General features: G+C 32.5%; 5 protein-coding genes across 14 annotated transcripts; 2 read left to right on the forward strand and 3 right to left on the reverse strand.

The window, feature by feature from the left end:
* Window positions 1-280: 280 nt before the first annotated feature.
* On the reverse strand, window positions 281-6,179 carry LOC120772571 (Fanconi anemia group I protein). 3 transcript variants are annotated; one of them, XM_040101265.1, is made up of 16 exons: window positions 5,941-6,179; window positions 5,574-5,866; window positions 5,348-5,515; window positions 5,063-5,088; window positions 4,890-4,999; window positions 4,370-4,823; window positions 4,217-4,305; window positions 4,046-4,158; window positions 3,574-3,836; window positions 3,170-3,501; window positions 2,932-3,096; window positions 2,635-2,813; window positions 2,239-2,573; window positions 1,786-2,186; window positions 1,319-1,707; window positions 281-1,262 (listed from the first exon to the last, which is right to left on the reverse strand). In XM_040101265.1, the coding sequence occupies exons 1-16, from the start codon at window positions 6,097-6,099 to the stop codon at window positions 419-421; spliced, it is 4,320 nt and encodes a 1,439-aa protein (XP_039957199.1). In that variant the 5' UTR covers window positions 6,100-6,179; the 3' UTR covers window positions 281-418. The 3 variants fall into 3 exon arrangements, with proteins under 3 accessions (XP_039957199.1, XP_039957197.1, XP_039957196.1); XM_040101263.1 differs by having other exon boundaries at window positions 5,063-5,280; XM_040101262.1 differs by having other exon boundaries at window positions 5,063-5,298.
* A 308-nt stretch (window positions 6,180-6,487) lies between these two features.
* On the forward strand, window positions 6,488-7,533 carry LOC120772559 (proteasome subunit beta type-5-like). Its single transcript, XM_040101243.1, has 2 exons — window positions 6,488-6,703; window positions 6,761-7,533. Exons 1-2 carry the CDS (start codon window positions 6,572-6,574, stop codon window positions 7,442-7,444), a joined length of 816 nt encoding a protein of 271 aa, XP_039957177.1. The 5' UTR covers window positions 6,488-6,571; the 3' UTR covers window positions 7,445-7,533.
* Window positions 7,534-8,074: 541 nt separating this feature from the next.
* LOC120771482 (exostosin-3) lies at window positions 8,075-11,765 on the forward strand. Its single transcript, XM_040099519.1, has 5 exons — window positions 8,075-8,589; window positions 8,654-8,782; window positions 8,859-10,481; window positions 10,540-11,376; window positions 11,450-11,765. The coding sequence occupies exons 1-5, from the start codon at window positions 8,350-8,352 to the stop codon at window positions 11,552-11,554; spliced, it is 2,934 nt and encodes a 977-aa protein (XP_039955453.1). The 5' UTR covers window positions 8,075-8,349; the 3' UTR covers window positions 11,555-11,765.
* A 449-nt stretch (window positions 11,766-12,214) lies between these two features.
* Window positions 12,215-17,634, reverse strand: LOC120771163 (ankyrin repeat domain-containing protein 13D). 4 transcript variants are annotated; one of them, XM_040099044.1, is made up of 11 exons: window positions 17,323-17,628; window positions 16,996-17,269; window positions 16,305-16,437; window positions 16,077-16,247; window positions 15,859-16,002; window positions 15,261-15,577; window positions 15,089-15,187; window positions 14,668-14,856; window positions 14,165-14,495; window positions 13,915-14,113; window positions 12,215-13,109 (listed from the first exon to the last, which is right to left on the reverse strand). In XM_040099044.1, exons 2-11 carry the CDS (start codon window positions 17,092-17,094, stop codon window positions 12,902-12,904), a joined length of 1,890 nt encoding a protein of 629 aa, XP_039954978.1. In that variant the 5' UTR covers window positions 17,095-17,269; window positions 17,323-17,628; the 3' UTR covers window positions 12,215-12,901. The 4 variants fall into 4 exon arrangements, with proteins under 4 accessions (XP_039954978.1, XP_039954980.1, XP_039954976.1 ...); XM_040099046.1 differs by lacking the exon at window positions 12,215-13,109 and adding an exon at window positions 13,119-13,271 and having other exon boundaries at window positions 17,323-17,631; XM_040099042.1 differs by lacking the exon at window positions 12,215-13,109 and adding an exon at window positions 13,287-13,804 and having other exon boundaries at window positions 17,323-17,634.
* A 1,805-nt stretch (window positions 17,635-19,439) lies between these two features.
* Window positions 19,440-25,447, reverse strand: LOC120771576. 5 transcript variants are annotated; one of them, XM_040099644.1, is made up of 6 exons: window positions 25,331-25,446; window positions 22,604-23,178; window positions 21,997-22,522; window positions 21,739-21,910; window positions 21,570-21,671; window positions 19,440-20,017 (listed from the first exon to the last, which is right to left on the reverse strand). In XM_040099644.1, exons 2-6 carry the CDS (start codon window positions 22,944-22,946, stop codon window positions 19,859-19,861), a joined length of 1,302 nt encoding a protein of 433 aa, XP_039955578.1. In that variant the 5' UTR covers window positions 22,947-23,178; window positions 25,331-25,446; the 3' UTR covers window positions 19,440-19,858. The 5 variants fall into 5 exon arrangements, with proteins under 5 accessions (XP_039955578.1, XP_039955575.1, XP_039955577.1 ...); XM_040099641.1 differs by having other exon boundaries at window positions 25,326-25,446; XM_040099643.1 differs by lacking the exon at window positions 25,331-25,446 and adding an exon at window positions 24,595-24,781.
* Between the last annotated feature and the right edge of the window lie 396 nt (window positions 25,448-25,843).

Below are 25,843 nucleotides of genomic sequence, written 5' to 3' on the forward strand. Positions count from 1 at the left end.
GATTTTCTCGAAGAACGTGGCCAATACCTTGTTCAGGGTGAGTTAACTCGTAGAAAACGCTTACCTAAAAAACAGTTGTCGGCCGGTATTGTCAGGAATGTCTGGGCAGAAGCAGAATAGACAAGTACTTCGGCGGATGTTGCTCTAAAAAAGAGAAAAACAATTCAGCGAGCCACCTGCGCATTCATTTAAATTCATAAAATCTAAGAAATGTTAAGAACAAAATAAAATTATAATCAATACAACTGTGAAATGTTAAATTCAAACTTAATTTGTAGTCAGTAAAATTAAGAAATATTAGAAAAAATATTTATAGGATACCATTACAAAACTCCGACTAGGTCATTCCGTGACCTTAACATCACATGTGCAACTTTTTACTAACATAACAGAAGGGTTAATTTAATTGTCTCATATTTTATTTTTTAATTAACGTACGATCACGTCGTTTTTTAGGTGGAATTATAACTCCTGCGTTCACCACAGCATTATCATCAATATCTTTAAATCCTCTTTTTTTAGCTTTCTTATTGATCTTTGCCAAGTTTTTAAATAACTGTGAAGCGGATTCTTGATTGCTTTCATGCTCTAAGACCTCCACATTATCCGATACTGAAGAGGGGCGTGTCGCACTATCCACAATATCAATACTGAACAACTCTCCATCATTGTCGTTATCGCAACTGCGTAATTTCCTTTTTGATGATTTTAGACCAGTAGCTGAATGATTTGAATTGGCGTCCAAAACCGATTTAGATGCAGCTCTTTGCAAAGTTTCTTCCGCTTCATTTATATTATCGGAATGCTCGTCATTTCTTTCGAGTTTTTTGCCCATTTTTCTTGACACAGTGGGCAATTCGTCCATCGTTATTTCCAAGTAATCTTCCTTAATCTCTTTTTCGGTCATGTTTTCGTCACTAAAATCTACAGAAATCTCCCTGCTTAGCGAAAATGTACGCTGAACTGCCGCTGTCAATGCATGTGTGCGAAAACGGAAATCATGAACTGTGCCTTGATGCAGTAAATTAGATATGCGGCTGTTTGTTTTCTTCGATAAAATTATCACAAAACGATTAAAAGACTCTAGATGCAATACCACTTTTGGTATAAGTTTCGTTTCACGCAATATTTTAGCACCATCTGCTTTCGGATTCAAACGGTTTTCTTGGTCTTTATCGATAACGTTTTCTTCAATGTATGAAATAAGAGCATAAATATTTGTGGGAAGGGATTTGCCAATAGCACGCAACAAAAACTCAAACCTATAATTATTTTTACCATGGTACAGTATAAAAAATACAGTTATGTAAGTACTTACTTTGTTGATTGCATACAAACTTGCGATACCTCAACTCGACTTAAGAAATGTTTAGTAAGGCTTTTTAAACATATATAGTGCTGCATTAAAAGCTTCAAAAGGTGGTCCATTGACGAACCTAAGGGAATGCAAGCATTCACAAGATTTTTTAATGCATTTGAGATATGAAGCAACTGTGAACATATCGATCGCTCCATCGAACGTAACTGAGTAAGAGACATGTCTCGCTCATCGTCTGTTACAATACGACATTTGAAGTTTAAATTATTTGCTTTGAGAATAAAGTGTTCTACATCATCTATTTGTTTGCGTAGTGCCTGACATAAATATAAGAAGTATGGTTTTGCACTTTCCATGGTCAATGATTTGAAAGTAAAGGCCGGGGGACACTAACCAATAGTTTCAAGGAATTAATCAATACCAGCAGCAAAGACATATGTATGCATGTACATAACATATCCACTTACCTCACTGTCGTAAAACTCGTTGGATATAGCACCCCAAACGGTGCATAATTGTAGAGCAATTGTGTTGAAGAAGGCGCCGGCGTGTGTTTTTTGTCGTTGAGTGAATAGCAGTTTATGCACTAAGCTCAAATTTTCAGAGTTTACAACGTTGCCTTTGCAGAATTTCAGTAACCATTTATATGACTCAATTGTTATGCGATCCGTAAATGAAAAATTATCATAAAGCACTTCAAGACTTTGAAGCAAAGCTTGTAATATTCGTTTGCGATCAGAATTATCATCATGCCTATTACCCTTATAAGAATTTACTGTATCTGGAGAATCTTCCATTTCCATGAACTCGTCGATTATATTTTGTAAAATGTCAGGAGATTGCTTACAGTTATTCATGGAATGCAAATCTACAAAACAAAAATTAATTACGAAATTTAACAAATTAATAGTTAAACTCACCGAAACCTTTTAAGAATATTTCAACAAATTGTTTCTTATAAATTACGTCTGCGGTTTGTAGGCACTGCTGAAAGCATTCGGCAGATAAAGCAGCCGTGTTTTCATCAAAGCTGGACCATATGTCTCCCAAACGACGAATACAACGTTCGTAGACAACTTTTGTTATATCTGCCAGATATTTCAAAATGCGCTTACTATGAGCCAATTGTTTATATTTTGGTTCATCACGCAGAGCTGCTATCTTTTGTGCAGTAATTTCCAGCACGTACCGAACAAATTTTACATTTGAGCGAAGTACGTCCGTATTATGACTTGTAGCAAAGGGCACAACATCCCTATAAATAAAATATACAATATAACAGAGAACTGCGATTTATTGATCAATATTTCGCTTACTCATGCAGAAGTCGCAGAAACTTTTCAATAACATGAAAATCCCAAATATTTCCCAAACTTGTGGAATTAAAGTTTTTTACTACCATACCATTAATGGTTATATTCTTCATTGTAGATCCATCAGCATTACTGGTCTTATTATTTTTTTGTAATTGTTTCCTCGATATGCTCGCATAATTCTTCATCATTACGATATTGTTAAACAAAAATAAATAAATAAATAAATAAGAGTCCTATATATTCTGCAGGGAATACTTACAATACATGATATGCATGTATGGATATCAGACAACTAACCTTGTACGTCTCACTCAACTTGCAGTGTATTTTGAATAATGGCAAAATATGTGTAATTGTGTCATTATTTAAATTCGCAGTAAGTAAAGAATACGCCATTAAGCCTTCTAAAAAATTTATTTGTATTTCTAGTAATACGCTCTTTTTGGGTTGCCAGTTGTCATCCTAAAAATGTATAACAATTTCAATCGGAAAAATCTGTTATATATACATATTTCAATTAATCATGTTCGCTAACCTTTTCTTCGAACTGCAACTCCTTGGTAATTACTTTTTCCACAGCTAAACGCAATAATCGTTTAATTTCTCTTACATCATATTCGCTTTCGAATTCTTCAAGTTTAATTAAACAATGGCTAACAAACTGTACTAAAAGACCCAGATTGTCTTGAATTTGTAATTCGTACGCATTAACTGGAGAGGTCCGCACAGCTTTATCAAATATCACGCTGAAATTCCCTTCAACGTCAGTGACTTTGGGAACCCGAAAAAACGAACGAAAATGCCAGTCAATAAATTGAAGCACATGCGGCACAAGTTTTGGATTTAATTCTACAGCACGCTGCAAGTCTAAAATAAATATAAAAAATTCATTAAAACATGGACAAGGCGTATTTGGATATAATTTGGTTTCAAACATACTTTCATATAACACCCTCTTCATAACAATATTACTTGCAAAACAACTCCTCAGAAGTCCCATTATTTCCTGGGTTAACATATCAAAATAACGGTAAGGATATTGTCGACTGTCAATAGCCCCTTGAGATATCAATGAGAATGCGGAAATATTTTGGGTACAAAAACTAGACGGATTTGACTGCGATCGTTGAGAATTACTATTGTTCAATTGCTTAAGAACCATACAAAAACCATAAACCGCCATTGTTCGAATGTGTTTCATGCTGTAAAATACATTAAATAAACATCATTGTCATATACATATGTATGTATGTATGTATAATATTCATTAGCAAAATAATTGAAAGAGCAATCTTTTGCTTAGAACCATCAAACCATATCTCTTATTATCTTCCGGACAGTTACATAAAAACATAACAATTTGAACTGTGTAATATCCCCTTAGTAAATAACTATTTCGCCCGATTACTACCTTGAACTCATGGCTTTCCGGAGCACTTCAATGAACGCGTCTCGCACAACGGCAGATATTTTTAGTATTGGTAGTATAAACGACATCATTCGCATTGATTGATCGCCTGGTAACTGAAATAAGTGCACTTATATATTTTAATATTTAAAAGTTTATTTTTTGTTAGCATACCCACAAAAAAAACTCCATTACATATTTGATAGTCTTTACGCACTCAGAAACTGTGAATGTATCTGCAACGCTCAACATAAGTAAGCACTCTACGTAGGAATATATTATTAATTTGATGTACTTACATTTATAGCAAATTAAGATTGACCTTACCACCAAACTGAAACTGATCTTGTTCTACCATCATCCATTCTGCCAATTTTTTCACAATTCCATGTCCAAATACAAAACGTTTGCGTATAAATTTAGATAAAAATCTCATAGCCAAAGAGTTTAATGGCACATTGTTCTTTGTTTTAAGCAAAGTAAAAGTTAAATTAACCAAACCTGGTGTAATGATATCTTGTCCATTCTTATTCTGATCAATAAGTACTGAGAGAATATAATCCAACTGTACTTGCTTTCGCTGCAATGTATCCCGAAACCATGCTGAATATTTTGCCATTTTTTGTTCATGCTCATTATTGTGCATGACACTGCGCAAAAAATTCAAAAGACAAGATGTGGTAATACGCCGTGATTCGGGCTCCCGATTTGCAGAGCTCAAAGATATTATTGAACTTATCATAAAAGGAGTCAATATCAAGTCGGGCATTGAGCTAAAGTTCTATAAACAATCATTGATAATTCATTTTGTTCTTATTTCTAAAAAATTTCATAAAAAAAAACCTACTCGCAAACCAGCAAATATTTTAGTTTCTCCTATTTTATATTGTGTGCAGTAATTCAAATGATGTAAAACCGTCTCCTCGGCCTCACGCATTTCTTTATCGGAAAATGTATCTATTAATTATACATTACATATATTGATTGATTCAAATTTAGATTTATTTTCTAACAACAAACCAATAGAGTCGAAGTCAGATGAATTGCTTTCCATTTCAGCAAACAGTTTTTTGTAATAAAAACGATAAAAATATTTGTCAAAAGCTAGCACTAATATCATTACTTCTGTACACGTCGAACACATAGAAAATAATTGAAAAGCTAATGGCGGCAAATCAATAGGGGACAATGTTAGAACCAATCCACCAAATTTGTTAAGCACTGCATTTACTTCAGAACTTTTCAAATTCAGTTCCCTACAAAATTTAAATAATTTATTTTCAGAAATTACTATTTTTTAATTACCTAAACATGTCCGCAATCGAAGTTATGATCTCTATGGGCCAATTCATTGTTATCAGACTATTGACTGTATTTGCACGGAATTCAATTCCTTTAATAAGTACGCCGTCAACAGCCAATTGTGGTTGATTCTCCAAAACTTTCAGAACATCCGGTAGTAAATCTTTCCAACTATAAAACACATTTATATAGAATACCACTTCATAAAGAAAAATATGTAATGATTTACCACACATATTTACGATCACCCATACGTATTCCCTCGATACAAAGATCGAGAATATAAATTAACTGGTTAGAAGGAAATGTTGATACATGCTGACATAGCCGTTTTATCAAATCGTAGGACTGCTTGTCTCTCAATTCAAAACGTTGCAAACTTTTTAGTAAATGCTTCACCAAAAAAAAACGTTTTTCTTTGATTTGACGACTACTGTATCCAAAGCTAAGGCCTTCAAGGATGAAACTCCAAAACGATACAAAATCATTTCGTCCAAATTTCGAATTTAAGATCGCAACTAACTAAACATGGAATATTCTTACTAATTTAGTTAACATCGATGCTTTCTTATACATATAAATCAATATAGAATTACCGTCACGGTGTCAGTATTCTCCATTAAGCTATGCAATTCCAGAAAATCTTTCTTCTCCCCATATTCTCCAATCAACGACTCCACAGATCTTCCGTTCGAACTATGTTTCTTTGAATGCAACATATGAGACAACTCATTACTTTTATCGACTTTAAACATTTCTATATATGTTCGAATTTATTCCACCACAAAATTTATTTAAAATTTCTTAGAACGCGCGCTGCACTTTCTTGGCCACTGTGAACCCAATTCATAATTAAAACATTTATTCGCGCCTTTTCAAAAATTAATAGTTCACAATAAAAAAATATTAAGAAAAACGCGCTAATAATATTAAAACCTCAAAACTAATGAACTTAATCATAATGTCTCTCTTGATAAATTTCTTTAAACATAATCATGGAAGAATCAAAAGTCCTATAAGAACATTATTAACTTACTTGTAAATAAACAAACATAATTTTTTACCTATTGAGATGTAATGTAGAAGTCGGCAGCATTGTACGAAAGGTACGAATACTATTGTGACCCAGACCTGTTTTATGATAAAATTTTGCTTGTCATCTGTAACCAAGTCCATTATTCACAACTTTGTCTATAGAAGAAAATAGTAATATTTATATTTGTTAAAATGGCTTTGGCGGAAATAGCTGGTATTGCAAACGCACCATTCTTAAAAGAAAGAAATAATAAAATGGGGTTCTCAAGTCAGACATATAACCTTGAGAACCCTTACTGCTTGTTGGCACCGCCATCTAGTGGGGTGAGTTCTCTGGCCGTAATAGTAAATTAAGGAATTTAACGTGATTTCTCTTTCTAGTTGGTGAATATAAGATCTATGCAGGCCGCTGGATCACAAAGCGGTTTAAAAATTGATTACGACCACGGCACAACAACTTTGGGATTCAAATACAAAGGTGGCGTTATATTGGCTGTTGATTCTCGTGCGACTGGTGGTCAGTTTATTGGTTCTCAAGAAATGAAGAAAATCGTAGAAATCAACAAATATTTGTTGGGTACATTAGCTGGTGGTGCTGCTGATTGTGTCTATTGGGATCGTGTTCTTGCAAAGGAATGTCGTCTACATGAACTACGGAACAAAAAACATATTTCTGTGGCAGCTGCAAGTAAGATCATGGCGAATATTGCTCATGAGTATAAGGGCATGGGTTTGAGCATGGGTATGATGCTAGCTGGTTTTGATGATAAAGGTGCTGGTCTGTATTATGTTGATTCGGAAGGATCTCGATCGGCAGGAAATATATTTTCCGTGGGAAGTGGTTCAATTTATGCGTATGGTGTACTTGACTCTGGATACAAATATGACTTGGAAGATCAAGAAGCCTACGAATTAGGTCAACGTGCTATATATCACGCAACATTCAGAGATGCTTATTCCGGTGGCATTATTCGAGTATACCACTTAAAAAAAGATGGTTGGATAAAAATATCGGAGCGCGATTGCAAAGATCTTCATTATAGATACCAAGAAGAAGAAAATTAATATTTTATTAATTAATCCGTAAAATAATGAATTTTGGAGTAATATGAGTAATGTAGTTATGTTTAAATAAAACTTGACTAATAAATATGGTTGAAAGCTTTAATAAATTTGATCGTACAAATATAGTTGGGATTTGTCCAAAATCACCTTACAGCCACCTACAGAATAACCGTTTAATTACCCAACTATTTGATAATTCTAACCGAAATTCTTCTGCACATGTGTTCATAGCTTTTTATTCAAAAGCATTATGAGTTGCACATTGTGTAAGTTTAGTTTCCGCGCTAGTTCCTTCAACGTATTGGATTTCGGTAGCCGTTGTCCATGATCTTAACCATGAAATTGTCAATAAAGCCATAACAAATTGAGTATTAGTTCATAGCACCAACATTATTTACAGGTCCTTTGTTCAATCTTGGAATATAGTTTTAATGAAATTATTTGAATTGTGATAGGATAGAAGAAACCACCCAAGTAATACTTTCTAATCCATAGTTAAATTTTTTGTTTTTGTAAATTTTAAAAATTATTTGGCCAAAAAGAATTCCACGTTTATATGTTCAGTATGGCATCACTTTTATTTTTTAACATGCAACCCTTTTGTTATTGTGCGAATTAATCGAAATAAATAAAAATTTGAATGTTACATTAAAGTTATTTCTACACTATTTAACATAAAATAAGAGTAATTCAGTGAAGTATTAATGAATAACAGTGAATGAAATAGTTGTAAAATAAATTAAAAAAAGAAATCAACATGACTACTATTTACGAGCTTTATTGTGAAACTTAATAACATAAGCCAGGAGAAGTTTATAATATTACTCAGGACGGCCATTATAGACCATACGTATACATTATCGCTCAACCTGGATTTCCATTTTAAATCGCAAGCAAATAAAATAATGTCCAAAGTCGACTTGGAGTCATCCAAAAACTATTCACAGCTTTTAAGCAATCATCACAGCGTAAGAAGTCACTGCCCAGGAGGTAGTTCTAACAATGTAATTGAAGGTGATGCGAAAAATAGTGTAAATGCAATGTTTTTTACATGGTTTCGGTTCCACCGGGTGTATAAACTACTATTGCTAATATTGTTCGTATTGGTGCTATGGCCACTCTTCGCGCATTACAGTTTACTAAATGTATGTTTATTAATACCATTATTGCATTTTATCAAATAAAAAACAAATACATTATAATTTTTAGCACCCTATCAACGAAGTTCCGTCTGCTGATGTCCATCGCAGCCGACCTCTTTTGGATGCGTATGAGGACTTTAGTTCGATGCGTGCTAGTGATTTAAAAATGCGTATAGAAGAAATGCTGCATATAAAAGTAAGAAAACGTATTATATCTAACATAAATTTGTAAAATAAAGTAAGTTCTTTACCATAATATATGTTTTCAAAAGAGTACAGTTTCAGTAGAATTACGGGAACTTGAATCTCGTCGACAAAAGCTTCAATCAGACATAGGAAAATATAACCAAAAAATTGAAGAATTAAAGCAAGATTTATTGCGTGAACAAACCGAGCTAGAAAGGTTAAAAATATCTGTTGAACAAGCGCAAGTAGCTCAGCGAGAAGCAATTCAACGCAATACTCCCGATTTGGCTCTACCACGAACTTTATACCCCAATATATTGCCACGAAAACTGCCAGCCATAACAACAGACGCAGGATTGTCCTGCGAAATGTACAACTGTTTCGACTACTCCCGTTGTAGTTTAACATCTGGATTTCCTGTATATTTGTATGATCCTGACTTAAATAATATATTGCGGACTGGTTACGACATAGACGGATTTCTGAAAACAACAATTAAACAAACACTTGGCTATAATGCTCATATTGTGCATGATCCTAAAATGGCTTGCATATTTTTAGTGCTCGTAGGTGAAGCTATGCTGGAAAATGATTTAATGAAGAACAATCGATATGCAGCCGAAGAAGAAGAACGAAAAAACTATTCAAAGTCACCTTTAATGGAGATGCCCATTGATATTGAGAAACTTTTCCAGTTGCCATATTGGGGAGGTGATGGTCGTAATCACGTTTTGTTAAATCTAGCTCGTCGCGATTTACATTCACCACGAACCAACGCTTTTCTTAATCAAAATACTATGCGAGCCATAGTAGTGCAATCATCATTTGAACGACTACAATTCCGCCCTAGTTATGATCTAATAGTACCACCGATTCTTGGACCACCTGGTGGTGATGTTTGGCAGGAATGTGCCCCAATGATTCCAGCACGACGTACTTATCTTTTATCTTTTCAAGGAGAAATGCGTCCAATTGATAAAAAAGTGCAATTACATCCACTAGATGATTTTATTTTAGATCATCTTACTGACATGTCCAAAGGTTCCACTCAAGACAAATTCTTATTGCAATTTCATTGTGTACCAGCCACTGAACAATCAGAGGAATTGGCTTTTACGGATTGGGCACTTTGTGGTACTGACTCATCCCGCAAAGCAGTTTTAAAAGAATCAACTTTCGTATTAATCCTTCCGCCATTGGAAAAAAGAATTAGCTCAACTCTGATGTTAGCTCGACTTTATGAAGCTCTTAGATCTGGTGCCATTCCTGTAATACTTGGTGCTGACGAAGTCCGTTTACCTTATGCTGAAACCATCGATTGGCGACGTTTAACAATTTTGCTCCCAAAAGCTCGTATTACCGAACTGCATTTTTTGTTACGTGCTATGCAAGATGTTGACCTAGTTCAAATGCGTCGTCAAGGCAGGCAGATTTGGGAGAGATACTTAAGCTCGGTGCAAGCAACCGTCGATACAATAATAGCTAGCCTACGAGATCGTCTAGGTATACCACCACGTCCAGTCCTTCCTATTGTCGCGCAGAGTGTATTCAACAGTACATTTATTCCACTTAAATCTGATCCCCCGGTAGGATTAGATACGGAGCCGGAGGAATCATTAGGTCCTATAGAACCACCATATCCGAGTCCTGCATTCCGACGTAATTACACGATTTTGCGTATGCAATCTGGTGAGGCATGGAACGTATGGGTAAGAGAATAAGAATAAGGTCTTTTTTCTGAATGTTTCATTTTATTTTTAATTATAGGTTGACCCTTTTTACATGTATCCACAATTACCTTTTGATCCAGTTTTGCCCGCTGAAGCTAAATTCCTTGGGTCCCACATGGGTTTCCGACCCATTGGAAAAGGCAGCGGTGGTGCAGGCAAGGAGTTCAGTGAAGCCCTTGGAGGCAACTATCCGCGTGAACAATTTACTATTGTTATACTTACATATGAACGCGAACAAGTTCTTATGGACTCTCTTGGTCGCCTTTACGGTCTGCCTTATTTGCACAAGGTAGTGGTAGTGTGGAATTCCCCAAAACCTCCGCTTGATGACTTGCGTTGGCCCGATATTGGAGTACCAGTTGCGGTGGTACGTGCACCAAGAAATTCCTTGAACAACCGTTTTCTACCTTTCGACGTTATTGAAACAGAGGCGATTCTCTCTGTTGATGATGATGCTCATTTACGTCATGATGAAATATTATTTGGCTTTAGAGTTTGGCGAGAGCATCGCGATCGCGTTGTAGGATTTCCAGGTCGATTTCTTGCTTGGGATTTGAACTCAAATCGGAATTGGAACTATAATTCCAACTACAGTTGCGAACTAAGCATGGTGCTAACGGGCGCCGCTTTTATACATAAATATTATATGTATCTTTACACCTACCATTTGCCTCAGGCTATACGCGATAAAGTCGATGAATACATGAATTGTGAAGATATAGCTATGAATTTCTTAGTTTCGCATATAACCCGCAAACCGCCTGTAAAAGTAACATCAAGGTGGACGTTTCGATGCCCAGGCTGTCCAGTATCGCTCAGCGAGGACGATACACACTTTCAAGAACGACACAAATGTATAAATTTTTTTGCACAGGTGCGTAATAAAAAACATTTTTAAAATATGCAGATGTAAATGATATTTTAACAACTAATAATTTTTTTCCTAGGTCTTTGGCTATACCCCATTATTAAATACTCAATACCGCGCTGATTCAATACTCTTTAAAACACGAATACCGCACGACAAACAAAAGTGCTTTAAATATATCTAAAATACATAATGAATTTTTTGACAAGGTTTGATATGCACAAACTATATTACGAAATCTACTCTACACACAGATATGTATATTGATGAACGGTTATTGATTTTACAATGTTTTTATAATACCACTAATTAAAATACATGTATGTAATATCTAACGCGATTAAAATAAACAAACACTATTTTTTGTTGTGCATCGTTATGAATTACTTAACTAATTCCCCTTCTCCAAATTATTTTAATAGTTGTTTTTGAATTGATTGAGAATATGAAAACAAGTTAGTTAAGTTATTTAAGCAGTTTTATATAGTTTTGTTTTCAAAAAATGTGCAATTATTATAAGTTTCCACTTTGTTTTAAAAAATCTGTATATGTATATACATATGTGTATATATAATTCAAGCAATAATGTATCACTAAAATTAAAAAAAAATAATAATATTACACTTTAAAAAAGTTGAAGTACAGTATATTGACATATTTATTTTCTTTCATTATTGGTTATCCTATAAATTTTATTGTAATACAATGTATGTACTATATGTTTTCAATAGCAATTTAGCATTTTTTTGCCTTTAGTTTGTAAATCGTTATCCCTTACGTTATATATACACTTGAGATTGTAAGCCTAGATCAAAGTATTGCCTTTAATAGCAATTTCGCATTAATTTATATTGCATATTTTATTTTTTAACAAAATCATTAACATCTAATGTTCTTATTAGGCTATGTTATGTATACAGTGGATTTAATGTAGTATCTTCATCATGTACATACATATATCTCTACTGCTTTATTCATTAAGTTTTATACCTAAAATATTTTCAGTTCAATTGATAAATATTTTAAAATTCACAAAGCATGTATCTGTTAAAACTCAACGCATTAAGAACGCTTATAATAAAGTTTTATTAAAAGGAGCTGATGTCGACCTCCTGATTGCTTGACTACTTAGTTCCCACGATAAGCCGGGACAAACATACATGCTTTGGGATTGTAATAGGCCTATGTTTAAATAAATGGCGAAGTATTTATTTTAAATTAAGGCGAATTAACCCATATGGATATTATTTATACATTCATCTTGTTCCAAATTTTAATATGTTTTATACATTTTTTTTATAATTTACAAACACTTGAATTCAAGAGAAACTTTTGTTATCACCTCTCCGTCATAATATATGCCACCTATTTTGAAGCTCTTTACAATCGCTGGAAATACACTGAAATCAAATTTTGTAATCTTACATAATGCCTTGCTTTTAAAATTAGGTTATTTCACTAGCGAGAATTCAGTTTATTAAATTTGTTAGTTTTTCCTTCAACAAGTGAATCCACGAATAAAAACAGAAAATTAGTTCTCCTGCAAACTCAACTTCAAGGCCTGCTCAAGCATTTCTTGTTCTCGCTGCAAAGCCAATTCATATTCTTCCTGATCATGACGGCTAAGACGCAAAGCCATTGCTAAATCAGGATCCACGTATCGAAATCCGCCATCATCATCGTCTATCACTGGGGACCCAATAGTATGTGCTGCACCGCATAATGACTCCTGTAGAACTCTATTTTTATAAGGAAAAGCGAATGGGATATACGAAGCAAATAGCATTTACTCAAGACATTTACTAATAACATATATTACGTATGGATTCAATGAGAATAAGTGTAAACTTTTTTTAGTTCGTATTTAAATTAGCTAAACGCATAATGACTCCTGTAGAACTCTATTTTTATAAGGAAAAGCGAATGGGATATACGAAGCAAATAGCATTTACTCAAGACATTTACTAATAACATATATTATGTATGGATTCAATGAGAATAAGTGTAAACTTTTTTTAGTTCGTATTTAAATTAGCTAAACGCTTTTATAAACAGTAATTGATAAAATGTAAGTATATGAATGCATAAATTGATTTTACATCATGATTCCACTTCACTAAAATGTTTAAAAGTTTTGATAATGACATTTAAAAGGGATATAAATGATAAGAAAAATTAATAAGCCAACTATTTAAATATTTTTTTCATGTAAGCAATATCTGTTTTAAATTGATTTGTCGGTGTTGGAGTGGTACGCCCACGATGAGGTGTAGCTGTTGGCGATATAGAATCACGCAATGTTTCAGTACTTAATAGTGTGTTTGTAGGAATTTGTAAGTAATTTCTATTTGTCTTTGTGAATTCTGGAACGTTAGATGTGAAACGATTTGGCGATCCTCGAATATTATTACATGATTTAGGGGGAATATGTAATCTACGTTTAGGCAAAAATTAGCATGAGCAATGCGAAATTAGCAACATAATTTAAAAGAAATATAAATAAGAAAAAAATAAACAATATTTTGATTCAACTGTATATTATACCTCTGTAACTGTTCGTCTTCATCTGGAACTCCATCGGTTCCTTGCCCACGTAATGCTTCCCATATATCCACTTTATCCGTATCCTCTGTAATATTTTGTATAGAGGCAGCTCTGTTCGTGGTTTGTACCATGCTTTGTTCAATGGCGTATTGTAACATATCATCTTCCTCCAAAGGTAATTGTCGTCGTAAGTCCACATCTGAAAAGTGGGAGTATTACACAATTTCCTTCATATATTTAATAATTTTACCTCTATTGGAATAATGGGTTGGTATATCAAAGCAGCGGTCATCCACAATGCAGGTTATGCGATCGTCTTCGTTAATAGTCGTTACATTTTCTACAGCGCTTGTCATACCAAATACGTTGCCAAATGTAATGCATGCATTTAAGACATGGAATAGAGGTATTTCAACTTTTACAGGGAAACCCGATGGCAGCTGCATGGTAATAAAGTCTTTCAATTTGGACACATGTGGACTCGCCATTGTTGACATCAAATCCAATATAGGAAGAACTTGTTCTTGCAATCGCATAGGATAGTCTTCGGAAAGCCATAAATTAGCCTTAAATCTCTGAACCTATAAAATAGATACAAATTTATTTTATGAAAGTAGTGGGTGAACTAACTGCTATTGCAGTTTAATAGCCCTATCGATTGCTCAAAATTCTTTCATTTAGCACTAAATGTTAAGTTTATTCGAATATAAGCTATTTATTTAATTTAAAATAAAAAATCTTTTTGATGTATACCTTAGTTGTGACTTTCTTGGGACGCCCAATGTCGCATCCATTTAAATCAACATCGACAGAAAAGTATGCCTCTGGTGTAATAACGAACTTAGGTGAAGTAGTACCTGAACTACAACTAGCATTCTCTTCTCCTGTACTATTTTCAAGACATTCCTCCCGACCCAATGTTTCAACGGAGGGAGAGGGCGTCTGAAGTGAATTTAAAACATTAAAAAGTCCATTTAAGCGAATAAGTTTTCGTTATCATAAACTTAAGAATACTTAAAATTAAAAAATTTACTAAATAAGTTATTCTTTCTCAATGAAAAGTTAATTCAGATTAAATCAACTACATAAGTAAAGGAATTACTAAAAAAATTATGTTAGATATATACGTATAATTGGAAGTCGCTTGTAAAAAAATTTCGGTATGAAATATTACCCGATCTTTGGAATTTATTCCTTCATTAGAGCGTGTACTGGAAACTTCATCATCAGCAATACCTAAAAAGCTATGCAATGGCGTGCGCGCACATTTATTCTGTTAAAATTTTTTAATTGTTTTAATTACTTATTACATTCTTTAAGTATTCATTGGAAATCAATAGAGGTACCTTTATTTGCTCTTCATTCAAATGATCCATTCGGGTGCGTGTTATAAACTCAACATTGCTCGCACCATACACTTTGCAATTATATCCGTTTACCATCTCGGACTTTTCACTACGCCAGCCCCAAATCCCTGATTTGTTGCGTTCAAAGCTTATCTTATCCATTTCAATGTTATTCGTAATAACAGGCGCATTGAGCCTAGCACGGACAGCTCCAATTGGGGGTGGAATTGCCACAATATCTCCTATATCACTATTCATTTGTTCCTCCATGACTTCATGAGTGTCATGATCGATTTCAATCATTACGGCAGAGTCTTCTACATGTAAAATAAGAATACAAGTGTTTAATTTTAATAATTATTAAATTCATATAGTATTAGAAAGTAAAATAAAAAATAGATATAAACTTATGCGAAATAATACACATTTTCATAACAATTTCTTTCCTTTAGTGTGTCTGTCACACACACCAGCAGCATTCAAAAATTTATTTCGTGAGCTGTACCATTATAGTAAGAAGTGGTTTTATACCTACAACCTTAATATGCCCACTGTATTTAATTTAACTTTTTTGATGCAATAAATAATTTTAACTTACTTGCTCCTTTGAAAATATAGGAGCGATTCCCTCGTTGCCAAGTATTATTATCAAAGCCAAGCAATGTGGTATCGATTCGGACATTCGCGCCACGTTTATAAACTTTGTAGGTGTCACTAGGACAAAGACGAGACATTAGGGGTACTGCAATGTTTGATTAAGTAGTAAACGGAAGTTTAATTTCAGCTTTCTATAAAAATAAATTAATTACAGCTTACCCCAAGATGTAAATTCCCATTTCATTTCAATGTAGAAATCAGGAGCGTCTAATAAGTGCTGCAGCAGTTTCGGTACATGCGTTACCCGTTGAACATGACGTTGCAAATCGCGGACTTCTATGATAGCCGTCAATATAGCTTCATCTCCTGAACAAACGGCTTCTTGTACAACTAGCAAAGAACAGTTTATCATGTATTATTTCATCATAAGAATTTAAACTCTCTTACCTGACCATCCCTCATGTTCAAAGCTGGCGTTACATTTTGCTGCTAAAAGGCACTTCACACATTGTAAATGTGATAATTTTACCGCTAACATTAAAGGTGTCCTCCCACGATTATCAACTTTTTCTTTGTCGATCTTTTAAAGAAAATTAGAAATTATTTGAGTACTTTTTACAGAACGAAATTACAAACATATTTATTATTTAAATCCAAATATTCATTAAAGCTAAAGAATGTTGGACCCACCTTGGACCTTCAATTAAGAAATTGATAATATCTATGTATATATGATTCTTGTACTTAAAGAAAACTTACTTTCCCTTGAAACAAATTTTAAGGGTTTTTAAAGAATTTATTAAGTTCTTTCTTTGCATTCTTTGAAGCCTCTATTAATCTACATACGTTATTATGCTCGACGAAACAGATCCACTTCCATTAAGAAATGTAAATGTAAATTTGAATAGTTCCTCTAATTAAATTAGCATATTGATGTAATCTGACATATCACCGGGTAGCAGAGCACCCCTTTTAGGTGATTTGAAACAAAAAATCTTTGTCTATTCAAAACCAAACATGTTGAAAATTAAAATTCTAGTGAATATATAATCCCACTAGTACTCTGTTTATATTGACATAGACACCATCACTAATCTTTATTTCGAATCATCTTCATTATCGTCATTCACTTCCTCACCGTTTCCGTTTTCAACACCCGTTTTAACTCATCTACGTTGTTGATCCACACCAGCCAGTGCAGGGGAAATTCATTTTGAATATCCTCCAATGTTTTCATGACTAGAAGCAAAATTAGTTCACCTTCTGGACTATATGTTTCCAATATGGACTCTTATATTTATTATTCCTCTGGTAAATCAGAAAAAGTTAATTTCCTTACTACTCTATATTTGTCAATTGATAATGCATTCTTCGCTGTACTGACCGTCTGTCAATAAGTAAAATTGTAAATTCTACGAAAGAGACAACTATAAATGTAAAGTCGACCTATACATTCACAATATACCTTTCCGAAAGACCACAAAGCGCATTGCCACACTCAAAAAGATACATCTGTAAAGCTAATTTATATATGACATGCTTGACATGTGTGCAAGTTCGTCTTCACCATCTGCCACATTTGTCTACTGCCAACGAAATATCCTTAGACAGACGGTAAACAACGTGAATATATGTATATGTACAATGGTATGGAAAGTAAATGGATGTTAATTTCTAAAAATTTTTGTTTCTATAAGTTTCCTAAGGCTGTGTTGACAAAACTATTCGAAGCTATTTTATACGTGTGGATCGTTCATCCTTTTCTTATTAGCCACTATTCACAGTTCTCTTTTTATGTACATAAATAAAGCAATAGAATATGCCTTCGATAATTACTAATGAAGTACTATCATATGTACAAAAACAACGTTGTGTTTACCTCATAATGTCAAAATCAGCTGATTTGCTTTGTTTTCATGATTAAAAATAAATATAATTTTAAACAGTAAAACAACCTTTTAAATCATGGGAGACGATATACCCGTTAGGTCAAATGTAAAATTCGTTTGTTTGTCACTAACATTTAATTAGTTTCCATAAAAATTCCTTCAATATATTGGATGGCGTAATAACGAAAGCTCAAACTTCACGCTGGTAAATGAATTAATATATGAAGAATTGACCAACTGCATTGCTTTGATTTGCTGACATACATATGTACATGTAAACATACGCTTATGCTCCTGATATATGTAGAATCAGCTTAAAGCTCAATGAAGCTTCAAAATTAATATGAATGTAATCATATGAATCTAATATATTATTTGGATTACAGCAGTGCTGGGCAGTGTGGCCCAGCTTCGTTCTGGATACTGTAGCAGGTTAAATTCCTACTTATTCAGAATAGACCAAGACATATCCAATATACATATGTCCTACATGCAATGAGTCTCCGCAAAACCTCTTGAGTGCGTAATGTTAATTATTTTTCACGGAACATCAATTAAGCAGATAAAAAACATCTATACATCTATTGCATAGTAATACTAAGAAAATCAAAAGCAGAGCAAGTTATACATATGTTAAAATAGTCGTCGTCCCTGTTATTTGCTTCTTTTCCAGTATTTCTTATATGCATGCCTTTTTTATATAATCATTACATCCAATTCCAATTATAACATCTAGAACAGCTTTAAATGTTACCTTTACACCTTTAGTGTATCGCACTCACAAAAGTTACGAAACACCTTTAAAGCTTCGAGGATTTTAAATTAGGGTAGATGAAAGGAAAGCATGTTCGTATGATGTCTGAGTATGCATCCAATAAAGGATTTTGCTCCATTTCAGGAGTAGCATGTGCGATTTTTCTAAACTTATTAAGATCTTTAAAAATATCTTATATCGGGTGATTTTTTAAGAGCTTGATAACTTTTTTAAAAAAAAAAACGCATAAAATTTGCAAAATCTCATCGGTTCTTTATTTGAAACGTTAGATTGGTTCATGACATTTACTTTTTGAAGATAATTTCATTTAAATGTTGACTCATGTGGTTTCAACAAGATGGCGCTACATGCCACACAGCTCGCGATTCTATATGGCCATTTTGAGGGAAAACTTCGGAGAACAATTCATCTCAAGAAATGGACCCGTAAGTTGGCCACCAAGATCATGCGATTTAACGCCTTTAGACTATTTTTTGTGGGCTACGTCAAGTCTAAAGTCTACAGAAATAAGCCAGCAACTATTCCAGCTTTGGAAGACAACATTTCCGAAGAAATTCGGGCTATTCCGGCCGAAATGCTCGAAAAAGTTGCCCAAAATTGGACTTTCCGAATGGACCACCTAAGACGCAGCCCGTGGTCAACATTTAAATGAAATTATCTTCAAAAAGTAAATGTCATGAACCAATCTAACGTTTCAAATAAAGAACCGATGAGATTTTGCAAATTTTATGCGTTTTTTTTTTAAAAAAAGTTATCAAGCTCTTAAAAAATCACCCGATATATACTCATTCAATATATATTTGAATTTAATTTGAAATATGGTAAGTTTTTAGTGTCAACAAGCCCAGAAAATTGGTTAGCTATTTTAAGATCATGTTTATCTAAAATTAAGAGAATCTTGGATTGAAACACATAAAATCAAAATAAATTGGTTCTTTATTTTAGCCACCTAATGAAAGTGTTTCAAATAATTCTTCAAGAACTTAACTGCAATAACATTACACTAACAAAGTTAAGATTGTCTGTACTATGCGTAGACGCTGTAAACATATACATATATACATAATATTTAAATATTGTTTTCTGAGGATTGACCATAAAATTTATATTTATGTTATTCAAAAGTAATAATAAAATCGTTTACTTAAAAGGATAAATAAATGGTTTATATTTTTATCCAAGATTTTTTTTGTATTAATTGTATTATCCTAATAATTATTATTTTTGTTTCAATTGTTTTGTAGTTTTGAATTAATTGTTTCCTTTTGACTTTTATTTTCTATTGATACCAGTTTAATGTTTTTGTTGTGCAGTTTAACTGATATTCATTTCTGTACTTAACAACATTTGCGATTGTTATTAGCTCCACTTATGACTCGGGAGTGTTGCATGTCAGTGCGACGCTGACGATTGTTCCTGCCTTGGATCTCACGCACCTGATTTGCACGCAGAATGGCATTACGTCGAAGGTTTCGACGCTCGTAAATTGCTAGACTCTAAAGGATAGATAAATATAATAAGAACGCATTGAAATATTTTATATTTTATTAATATATAAAAGAAATCGAATTTGTTGACGACCCTATGGGTTTGTATGGAATTTAAGTAAATCGTATCATGTTCAATTGAACACTCAGTTTGAACTATTTACTCTGGTAAACAAAAATCTACTTGTTTTTTGTGACATGAACAGAACAAAGTGTTTATTATGTAAAAATTGCCAAAAATGCAAAAAATTGCTACAGATTTCTTCTATCACCTATTGTTTTTTTGCTATGAGAAATTTTGTTAAAAAAACAGCGATAAATATATTATTGTTATATTATTATATTAACCAAAGAGTTTTTGTTTTTCGCCGATATTTTGTTTTTGGAGTACACCCTAACAATGTCCAGCAGTAATCGGTAAGCAAACTTGCACTCCACTTGCCTTGGTACCGTTTCTCCAAAAAAAAAATGCAACCAAAAACACAAGAGAAGGAGAATAACTCTCATTCAAAATCTTAGACAATGCGTGCAAATGCAATGAGTGGGCGCCGTTACTTGTGTTGTACATGCATAAACAAGTTTCACATTGAAGAAAAATACGCATCAGCGTCGGAACTAATTGAAAAATTAACTAATATTGTCAAAAATATTTTTATTGTGTATAAAAAGTATATAATCTTGTAAAAGTTGGTGTGAAAGTAGTGGAAAATATTCAAGTTACATATTTTTTTGGCATTTAAAGGTGTCGAAAGGCAAAAACTTAATTGAATGAGTGAATGTTGCTGATGAAAATTTAGTGTCAAAAATATATGTATATACATTTTTTTGTGAAAATTAAAAATATGCAGTGAAAAAATTGTGGTGTGTGTAAATCAATAAATAAATGAAAAGTATGCAGTGTCTGTGTAAATCAATATGTTGTGAATTAATACATGAAAAAGATCACCGAGTAAAATTGTACAGGTAAGTTAAGGAAAATTATAATTTTGCAGTATTTTTTTAAAGAAAAAAGTTGGATATAAATACAATTAAATTCAAAATAAAACCCCGAGGTAATTATAATGAGTCAATGTAATGATCTAAATGTTTTAGCATTCCTTAATAATGTTCAGCAGTAATCGGCAAGCAAAGTAGCACTTCACTCGAAGAATTCACCTTTATAGCTTCACAAAACGAGCTGTATCTGAAATACTAATTAATATTTTGACGTGAAATTTAGAACAGATGTCACTAATAGTACTACCAACTTACAGAAAAAAATAATTTACCGATTCGAAATACACGCGAAGTATAAATTACAAATTAAATTAGAAGTTACATAACATCTGTGGGTGATAGAAAAATTCTGCTTTCAGATTTGACTTCAGGGTATCAAACTGCATTAAAAAACCTAAGAATTTTCATGTCAGAAATTATGTGTCTACCAGTGTTATTTGTATATATATATACATACATTAATAGGATTTACGACATTTCCTTTTGGGTGTTACCCACATTGTAGCAAACTTAATATACCCTATCGTGGTACAAAAATAATATATAATAATACATACATACACACCTTTTGGCTATTCAATGCAAATAGCTCCATTTTGAGATTAGCGGCATTACAGTGGTCAACACGCGGAGTTTTGGCACTTTTTCTGATATTAGGTTCAGTTTTCTAGTTAAAAAGAAATAATTAATATTTCGTTTTATTATTATTTTAATACATCGTATTTCGAACTCACTTGTTCTAATATAGCTGCTGATGGCTTGACAAAAACAATTTCATGTGACTTTTGAGTATAGAAGTTTTCTTTTTCCTCCTGAATCTGGCTAGATTCGCTTACTTCGACATCGAATTTTACGAAGCTTTCAGACGTTTTTTGAGCAGTTTTAATACTGTGGTATATTGACATACTGCATGGTGATCAAATGATATTTGTCCATTAAAGATAAACGTTTTTAGGCTGAACTTAGAAATAACACTTATATTAAATATTTACCTTGGATGCTCTATAAGTAAATTTTCAAATGGTGACATCTCCATGTAAATAGGACCAGTTGAGATAAAGCATGGCGGAGGTGTCATATACCACGAATCCACCATTGTAAATAGTTTAGCACCAGAACCGTTGCTGTCAATACTGACACTGCTAAGATTGGGTTCTAAGTCTTTGCTATGGTTAGCAACTTGCAGCAGTTGAGCGTCATTATTATCAGTTAACAATCTTGTTTTGTTGGCGACATTGACGACGGATTCGCTAGGTATATAACCTAAATTATTTAATGGTGATAACTGTACTGCAGTAGGTCCACTACTAGCTTGAGAAAAACCTGATGTAAGGTCAGGTTTGTGCTTTTCATAATTGTTTTGCAGCGTTTGAGAAGAGTTGTTACAAATATTATGCTTCTGCACTGTTGTAATATTTAAAATCTCTGAAATTGGTGTTGATGTTCTATTGTTATGTTCAGCTAAAATCAAATTTTCTTTTGAGCCCTTTCGAAAAAAGCTATTCGGGATATCAACGTCTTGAAAAAAAAAATAATAATAGTATTAAATATTTTCAATGTATGAACTATTTTATTTATCAGAGATCTATTAATACATACCGCCCTTTTGAACGAGAAGCCAATCATCATCTAAGTCAAAATCGACATCAGATAATTCAGAGGTTACAACATCTAAAATCGGTGCTGGTTCTATAGTAACTGCCTTTATTTTATTTAGAACAGGCTTCTTTCCTTTATTCTTTCGATCGTTGCGCTTATTATTATTATGTATTCCTTGTTGATATTCGCCGATAGTTTCAATATTATTAGAATCCGCTTCCAAGCTTTCTTTCCGTTGTTTGTCGTTAGTAAGATAACAAATTTGGGAATCTTCAATGGGTTTACAATTCGTGCCTTCTGTGGTACTTGATCCAAAGATAAATGCCGCAATACTGCTAAACATTATACAGCAATGTACTTATCAATAAGACACCAAAAGCTTAATGCCAAACGATTCGAATAACAAGTTCCTGTCACAGCAATTTTAACAGACTATCTGCTTTAATTGCAATGTTTAAGTTTTTATGGACAATTTGAGATCCTTTCCTTAAAGCTGAAAATATTGCTTTTGTCCTTTTCAGTCTTATTGATTTGCGCGAATGAGGCTTACTAAATACTATTTCTTAGCTTTTACTCTGAAATGAGAAAAAAATACTACTTTATATAACATATTGTAAAATTCGAAATCTGTTTACGTCTTTAACATGGAAGTTTTTCGTTGTATGTATTAAGAGCTTAACTCTCTAAATACGAAATTTCTAATTTAAAAGATACCTACAACAAAGTGAAAAAACTTCAATGATGAGCCATAAAGATACTTAATAACATCAAAAAAAGAAATACTAATACAAAATTTGCAAGTGTAGTCAATGTCTTAAATCAACTAGGAACAATATATACTTCACATTAACAAATCAAAATTTTGTGCATGCTGACCTTGAAATAACTCAGAAATTCGTTAATTTAAAATAAATAACAAACTGTATTGAGATATACATACATATGAGTTATATATAAAATAATCAGTATTGAGACAAATATGTATGCATGCATTATTTCTATAAGTATATAAACTCATAACTGAATCGATTTGCATACAAATTCATATACATATAGTATGTATGTACATACGAGCAGTATTTATGGGTTGTGTATGTATGAATATTACTTACTATACAATATATGTCCATATAAAAATTATAAATTGTTATGTATGTATCAATATTTAGATTTTGTTATCTAATGAAATCTGACTTTTTTATCTTTTCATAAAATATCTTTTAGAAATCAAATTTCAAAAATATTAGACCGAAAGGCTTTTATTATTTGTAAATTATGAAGTGTAAAAACCAATTTATTACTAAAAGTAGTACTTAGTATGAAAACTTCGGTTCAGCAGTGACAAAATCCAAAAGGCAACATTAGTCTTGAATAATTAAACAATTTTTAAAATAAATTCCAAAATTTTTGAGATAATCAAAAGTCTTGCAATCAACTCTGAATAAACTGCTTTAATTCAACCAATGTCAAACTAGTCTTGAGGAAATTTTAAAACGATACATTAGGTAATAGCAAAACTTTTAAGAACCTAACCTAAAATTATATATAAAATAAAGACAAAGAAAACGTTTAAACAAATAATTATTAATAATCTCATATACCTACATACAAATCTATAGATGCACGAATTTTTTCCACATTATATACATACATACGTAAATTTTATTCGGTCTAAATAGATTTGTATATTAATAAAAACTCAAATGTGTGGGTTTATTTGTATGTAAATAAGTTCATTTAAGAGTTTGAACCTATTTACCAATGATTGCTTCAAACAATGTTATTAAACACTTTTATTTACGTATTTCAAATTCAATTTCACTGTGTTTCACTGCTTGTTAATAATCGGTCAATCACTTACTAATTCGACACAAAATTGTTTACTAAATTTAACGGTCAGGAGTCATTTTGGTAAAAGTCGAAAATATAATAGAATCCTATCTCACAAATCAAAAACAACTACCACCAAATAAAGTACACACAAAACATACCTGCATAGAAAGGTGTATGTATCTAAGCAGAACATTCACAAATGTTGGATACATACATATTTATGTACTCTGTACACACATTTGTTAAGAACACAGGAACGGATAATGGATGGTAAATAAAGAGAATTGTCGAAGTGTTACATCAACGGGATATACTATATGTGACACAAGAGCGAACAGCTGATCTCTACGGAATAATATAAATAAATTTATAATATGAATGCAAACGCCAGCTGATAATTGTTTACTAACATAATCACATGCTATGAAAACTTTGGCATACAAAAACATTTAGTTGAAATATGTCTCATATGCATGCAAGAAAACTCATACAACCATATTAATTCCCCATTGTTAGTATGTTGTTCTTTGTACTTATTTTCAAACAATTGTTTTCTGTTATTATATTAGGTCCACAACGCTCGCCATCAAAATTTTCTATTTTCCTTTGTGTACATATAGTATATTTTGTTTAGTATAAAATGGAATAAATGCATCCATATGAGTGTATATAAATATAAATTATTAACTTTCTGCGCAATTTGCGCGAACTTTGAGCTCTTATGATGAAATTTTTTCCTTTTTATATGAATCAACCCAAAAACAATTTTTCCTCTATCCATTTCCAATTTTCACTTTTAGACGCTTTAAAATGACTTAATTTTAATAAAATTTATTTAACACATCTCTTTTCAAAAGTTAACTAAATCTAATAACTCTGTTCCACAAACCTTACGTTTAGATGTAAGCACACATGCGAAATGATCACTCTATATCATAAATTTACTAAATATTAAACTATTATTCCAAATAATAAGAAAGTACAAAGCTTTTTCTTCTAAAGCGTAATTAAAATCGTATACTGAATTTGAGAAACGAAAGCAAACACGAAAAACGATTTGCTTTCCCATCTGTCAAAGCCATTCAAAGATGCCACATATTCGAATAAAATATAAATAATTATTTCTTGGTATATGTTCAGGAGACCGGCTTTTCCGTAAACATGCACCAATTTTCACGGGAAATGCCTTAAAATTCTTGTTATCAATTCTACTTTACGAATATATATGGCGCATGCTTTTAAAACAATATTTTTTTTTTGTTTTTACTGAAAAAATTCCATCTTTCGCGATGTTTAACATACTATCAATTCTCGTTCAGTCTCGAAAATCTAGAGTATCGATAATTTAAAGACGATCACTGCTTGAATCAATAGTGCCGATTCGAATTTATATGTTCTCCATTTTTT

The sequence above is a fragment of the Bactrocera tryoni genome, chromosome 3, assembly GCF_016617805.1.
Source record: "Bactrocera tryoni isolate S06 chromosome 3, CSIRO_BtryS06_freeze2, whole genome shotgun sequence".
Taxonomy (NCBI): Eukaryota; Metazoa; Arthropoda; class Insecta; order Diptera; family Tephritidae; genus Bactrocera; species Bactrocera tryoni.

Coding starts and splice junctions, on each gene's coding strand:
- LOC120772571 (XM_040101262.1), bottom strand. CDS start 6,099: ATGTTTAAAGTCGATAAAAGTAATGAGTTGTCTCATATGTTGCATTCA. Junction 5,000..5,062: donor ATCTGACTTCGACTCTATTG/GTTTGTTGTTAG, acceptor TATAATTAATAG/ATACATTTTCCGATAAAGAA. Junction 1,708..1,785: donor ACGAGTTTTACGACAGTGAG/GTAAGTGGATAT, acceptor ACTATTGGTTAG/TGTCCCCCGGCCTTTACTTT.
- LOC120772559 (XM_040101243.1), top strand. CDS start 6,572: ATGGCTTTGGCGGAAATAGCTGGTATTGCAAACGCACCATTCTTAAAA. Junction 6,704..6,760: donor TGGCACCGCCATCTAGTGGG/GTGAGTTCTCTG, acceptor TTCTCTTTCTAG/TTGGTGAATATAAGATCTAT.
- LOC120771482 (XM_040099519.1), top strand. CDS start 8,350: ATGTCCAAAGTCGACTTGGAGTCATCCAAAAACTATTCACAGCTTTTA. Junction 8,590..8,653: donor CGCATTACAGTTTACTAAAT/GTATGTTTATTA, acceptor TATAATTTTTAG/CACCCTATCAACGAAGTTCC. Junction 11,377..11,449: donor GTATAAATTTTTTTGCACAG/GTGCGTAATAAA, acceptor TTTTTTTCCTAG/GTCTTTGGCTATACCCCATT.
- LOC120771163 (XM_040099042.1), bottom strand. CDS start 17,094: ATGAAAACATTGGAGGATATTCAAAATGAATTTCCCCTGCACTGGCTG. Junction 16,438..16,995: donor GGGTGTTGAAAACGGAAACG/GTGAGGAAGTGA, acceptor TTTCTTTAAAAG/ATCGACAAAGAAAAAGTTGA. Junction 15,578..15,858: donor CTATATTTTCAAAGGAGCAA/GTAAGTTAAAAT, acceptor TTTTACATGTAG/AAGACTCTGCCGTAATGATT.
- LOC120771576 (XM_040099644.1), bottom strand. CDS start 22,946: ATGTTTAGCAGTATTGCGGCATTTATCTTTGGATCAAGTACCACAGAA. Junction 22,523..22,603: donor GCTTCTCGTTCAAAAGGGCG/GTATGTATTAAT, acceptor TTTTTTTTCAAG/ACGTTGATATCCCGAATAGC. Junction 21,672..21,738: donor CAGCAGCTATATTAGAACAA/GTGAGTTCGAAA, acceptor CTTTTTAACTAG/AAAACTGAACCTAATATCAG.